Source organism: Orbicella faveolata, unplaced genomic scaffold, assembly GCF_042242905.1.
Source record: "Orbicella faveolata isolate gen_17 unplaced genomic scaffold, um_ofav_v1 contig_1, whole genome shotgun sequence".
Taxonomy (NCBI): Eukaryota; Metazoa; Cnidaria; class Anthozoa; order Scleractinia; family Merulinidae; genus Orbicella; species Orbicella faveolata.
The window spans coordinates 38,772,321-38,777,420 of record NW_028301536.1 but is presented as its reverse complement, the minus strand read 5'-3'; the positions used below and the strand labels follow the sequence as shown (position 1 = coordinate 38,777,420).

Here is a 5,100-nt window from a genome sequence, read left to right as displayed (position 1 = left end):
AGTTGAATCAGTGTTTTTGTCTCAGGACATATACATCAGTGTAGCAGTTTATATGTCACATAGCTAATAAACAATTATTGAATGAGGTTTTTGTGATATCCGGAATAATCAAGGTCGAGGTAGGTGTTATCAGCCAAAGCCGAAGGCTGAGGCTGATAACACCGATCGAGACCTTGATTATTTCGGATATCACAAAAACCGAATCTCATAATTGTTTTAATATACATTGTTTTAAAGAAAATAACGACAAACTCATTATCGCACCGAACACAGTTTATTTTCCAGAAGCCATGTTCTTACGTGAACTTGACATTAATATTGCTCTTGGAAATCATTCATTGCGCGCGCAACCTACGGATTATTCACTAAACTGCTAGCAGATTGGTGAATAGGCCCTTTGCAGCTGGGGTCACGTGACCAAATTTTTCCTGGAAAATTTTTATATTATGGGCTATAACTTGAAGAATGCCAGAAATGGAAAGAGCACATCGAAAATATTAAAATGGCCAAGTTTGAGGCCCCTGGCATTAAAGAGTAAGTTTATACGACCGTTTGAATTTTCGGACAATTTAGAGGATTTGTATGGAAAATGTTGCTGGAGAGCAAGGCCTTGCTCTTCAACAACTTTTTCCATACAAATCTTCTTATTCTTTTAAAAATTCAGGCTGTCATAAAATCTCATTCAATAATGATTGGGGCCTCAAACTTGGCCAATTTAATATTTTCGACATGCTTTTTCCATTTCTGGCATTCGTTTAGTTATAGCTCATACTTTTATGAAAAATAGGTCACGTGATGGCTTAGCTGCAAAGGGCCTATAATCTGTAGGTTGCGCTGTTTCCCAGAATTAGCTGTAGGCTTTTAGCCAATGAGAAGACAGATAGTGACTACAATGTATAATAATTATTGTAATTTTATCGTAAGCGAAGTTTCAGCTAAAGCGGGCTGGGTTGCCAAATAGCTTACCCAAAGGGATAAGACAATCAAACCCTCTGAGTGATTTTTACATGATATTAAAAGTGACATCTTCCAGAGCTAGCTCATTTGGTATTACACCTCTTTTATTTTGTTTTGCCTTAATGTTTTCTGTTAATAGAGTCAAACAGAAAGGAAACATCTGCACGGCGAACGAGATTGCTAATCAAAGAGGGTGGCCTCAAGGTGGCACTTCCTAGTAATGCGTGTACTAGTGTTATATTTCGAGCCCGTTTCTTCCTCCAATTCACCCGGCCTATCAAACGTGATAGTCTTATGCAATCATCGATGTTATAATCATGGCTTTTAGTCAAACAAACAAATGCGTTTTCACTGTCTATGTGGCTTTAATTGTGATTTTCTTTTAAGTTTCTTCCGCGAGATCTAACAAAACTCTCAAAGTACGTTAAATCTGCCTTGGTATAAAAAAAACGCGTAGAAAGTAGGGGTTGGAATGGCAGTTTCTTCGTAATTTTGCAATTTTATGTCTTTTCCGATCTCTTCGCGCAAAAGGTTGATCAGATAGATTTCCATTCAAAACGAAAAATGTCAAATAAAGTAAAATAGTTATAACCAGCCTGAAAACTACGTGGAATCTCACCGCAGAAACACGAGAAAATTCACTGTCGGTTTTTCCTAAAATATTGTAAAACTCTGTTTTCCAATGAGCGCAGACGGATAACTACAGTTTTCGTACTCAGTGCGCGTGCAGTCCTAAAACTACAGGTAGCCACCTTAAATTGTTCCATTGACCTAAATGAGAACAGCCTGAAGAGCGCATGCCAACAGTGTGATGACGCTGATCATTGGTACTGCTATAGCTTTATTGCACAAGTCCTCGGTGCAGCAGCTGAAGTCACACTTGGTGATTGTTAGGGATTCATCATCAGACTCAAACTTGCAATCATTGTCGTCCTCGCACAACGATGTATCAAAACATCCTCTGAAATATCCTTGAATTGTCTCGCCACTGCGTTCTCCGTGTAAACCGAGTTTAGCACAGCTCTGTTTCTCATCATCAGAGCAACTTAGCACTTCCCTGACGTCATCACAGTCATCCCAACTCTTGTTAGAGGTGCAGTGATAGCACTGGAGAGGCCTTGGGGTGGGGACTGGGGCTTCACTGGCTCCTTCCACTGCAAAAACAAAGAAACAGTAAAACAGGCTTTGTGTACCTTCGGTTACTACCAACGCCTTCTTTTACATACCTAACGCCCGCGAAATTCGCACATTTTCATGGCCCATTTAATGGGAGTAGAACCACTCGCGGGGATCGACGACATTGTGACGCTTGTACATTCATGACCGTTGGAAAAAATTTGTAGTTTTCTAAATATCCTGACCATCCAGAACAATTTTCTACTTATAAAACATTACATAGAACGTGAAAAGACATATTGCAAATGTCACAAAAACAACTTAAGTATTGAAGTATCATCGAGATTTCGAGAGCAAGAGGGTATATGTTACCGTTTTAATGTGATGTTGGGAATTTTCCGGAAACTCCGACTATAAAAATAGATAAGTTGCTATTTTTCGCAAAAGAAATTACACGATTTTGTCGCATAGTTTGAGATTTCTGTGTCTTTTATTTGCAAATTTCAGTCTCTCTTCTTGAGATTCTCGTGCCCTGCAAACGACATTGGTACTCACTCTCATTGCAGGCATCCTGGTCACAGCAACTGTGTGAACACGTCCAATCGGGATCCTTGCATACTAAGGATATTGTAATTGAGGCCTCATTACAGGTTTCGACTTCTGAGCACCGTTTCACAAACTGTTTGTTCATGATGCTTCCATTATTGAAGGTAGTAAACAGTTGTTGACAGCGGTCCATACCAGAAGCACAGGTCACAAGCTGCTGTTGTTTTACGCAATCCTCTTGACTTTCCATGCTGTTACACGTGTAGCACTTGAGTCCAAGAGCTGCAATAAACAACATAGACATTCAATCGAAAGAATAATATACAGATTTAGCCAAGCCTAAAAGCGGGGCTCCTTGTTAAGACCCCGATTAAGCTAATCCAGGATCAGCGAGGATTTTGATCTGAGTTTTGTAACTTTGCAGTGAGGTTTTCTGTTTATTGTTTGCCCTTCTGTTTTGAGTTTGAATACTCTAAGAAACTACACAAAACAAAAGCAGTGAAAAACATTTGTGAACAAGAAAAACTTATACTTTGGTTAACGTTTAATCCTGGGTCAGCGTTAACCGGCTTCCGAACAACTCGGCCCAGTTTACAAGTTAATCTGGCATGAGCCTGCGATCCAAAAAAAACCAGCTCTTGGTCAGCAGTCAACTTCAAAAAAACCACGTGACCCCGATGAGCTCTAGACTTAAGCCCGCGATATGGTTACGTGAAACTGGTCAGCGGGCCGCCGGAGCTCCGCTATCATAAATGAAGTCAAGCCGTAGCTGCACAGCTCATTATTGTCATTATTGTTGTCAGTTCTTGAGTGTTACTTGACTTATCAGCAAAGAAAAATTTTTGCAAGTTATGTTTTTGTATGCGGGCGTCTACTCTCGTCCCCAGAAATTGCGACGCTACGAAGAACTCCCGTGAGGAGTCTGCTTGTACCGAATTTGTTTTGAGCTGGCGCAAAGTACTTGTTTTCTCTGAGCTTTTTTTGCCTTTCCCTTTTGACAGTCAATGTGCCCAGCGATCGCAGTTCTCCGTGATGAATGAGCAAGACTCGCAGGCCGCGCGGCATTAATCATATTTGCTCCTAGAAGCGCATTTACCCGGCACTTTGCGTCGCACTTTGCAATCATCAGCTCCCACGACAAATCGTCTTGCCAATTGACTCAGTGCTCATTTTCAGCTTTTTTTAGATTCAAAACCTTGTCCTGACTCTTTCGGGCAGTCATTGCATGCGTCGAAGTCTGAAAAAGATTTAAGAATAACGATCTATCGGAAATGACTCTTGATCATGGCATACGATTGTTTTAGATGGAAGTGGTCAGAAGTGAAGTGCCTGGACAACGGTACAATCGAATTCACTTCAAACAGCATTGATTTGTCTAAGCCCTGTGCATATGACGTTTATTGCCGATTTTACCTTTCACCGCATAACAATAAGTGCTTCAAGAAAGTTCTGTTCGATCTCTTTCAACGTGTTTAATAAATGAACACACCGAGTGTCTCATCCAGCACAGACTTTAAGAGCTGGAATTACTTGAACTGGTATGAACTGAAAGATCAAGCTCGTTCAGCTTAAAATTCGTCATTAGAACAGCTTTTTGGACCATTGAGAGTTTCTGTGATTTCCTTTTCCTTCATCCTCGCTTTTCCCTTCTTCTCCTTTGTTCTAATAATTAGTGATCGTTCATAGCTAGGTCGAACGCGGAGCCGTTGTCTTCTTGAGTTTAATGCGCCATCGCTTTTTTGTAGCAACGAAATTTCACCTTCGGAGCTAGCATTTGATTGGACGCACGACAGCTTATGCTAGTGAGCTTATGCAAGTCTCCTATCAGGTGCTATAAGGGAATTCTCAGTGTAAGAAATTAAACAAAAACTTACTGAATACAGTGCAGGCGTGTTGGATATTAACATCTGGTATGATATATCCTTTAGTTTGATTTGGTTATAACTTTGGTTGGTAGCAAGTATCTAAACAATTTTTTGAACGTTGAGTTTTTCGTCTCAGTTGCAGTATAGGTGTGTATTTTTTTTTTTTTTTTTTTTACTTTCGTTGTTTTTGTTTTGTTTTGTTTTTATTTTTAATACGCTCAAACAACCTGTTCATAAGCAAATGAAATCTCGGCTCCCTCCATCGAACAAGTCAATAAATGCAAGTGGTTTTCCGCAGGGCGCTTTCGACAGTTCCTAAAATTTAGCCACGTAATCTCACATAACCATGAAATATGTTACTTTCTACTAAGCTGGTCATTAATGAAGCAATTGGTTATTAATAAAGCAATACTAACCTGAGGTTAAGCAGAGCGTCAGAACAGAGATTGCCAAGAATTGAGTCATAATGCTGAATAAGACACAGTGTGTTTTACACCGTTCGGCTGAGTGCTATACACTTTGCCGCGTCTCAAGTTTATAAGTAGTTTGGGTTGCCAATATCACTACGGTCAGTCCAATACGGGTTAAGTGTTTTACATCATTTGCATTCAGCAAG

General features: G+C 40.0%; 1 protein-coding gene across 1 annotated transcript; it reads right to left on the bottom strand.

Annotated features, from left to right (window-relative positions):
• Nucleotides 1–255: 255 nt before the first annotated feature.
• On the bottom strand, nucleotides 256–5,100 carry LOC110039792 (uncharacterized). Its single transcript, XM_089275739.1, has 3 exons — nucleotides 4,901–5,100; nucleotides 2,629–2,901; nucleotides 256–2,111 (listed from the first exon to the last, which is right to left on the bottom strand). The coding sequence occupies exons 1-3, from the start codon at nucleotides 4,947–4,949 to the stop codon at nucleotides 1,729–1,731; spliced, it is 705 nt and encodes a 234-aa protein (XP_089131865.1). The 5' UTR covers nucleotides 4,950–5,100; the 3' UTR covers nucleotides 256–1,728.

Coding starts and splice junctions, on each gene's coding strand:
- LOC110039792 (XM_089275739.1), bottom strand. CDS start 4,949: ATGACTCAATTCTTGGCAATCTCTGTTCTGACGCTCTGCTTAACCTCA. Junction 2,902..4,900: donor GACGCTCTGCTTAACCTCAG/GTTAGTATTGCT, acceptor TGTTTATTGCAG/CTCTTGGACTCAAGTGCTAC. Junction 2,112..2,628: donor CCAGGATGCCTGCAATGAGA/GTGAGTACCAAT, acceptor TTGTTTTTGCAG/TGGAAGGAGCCAGTGAAGCC.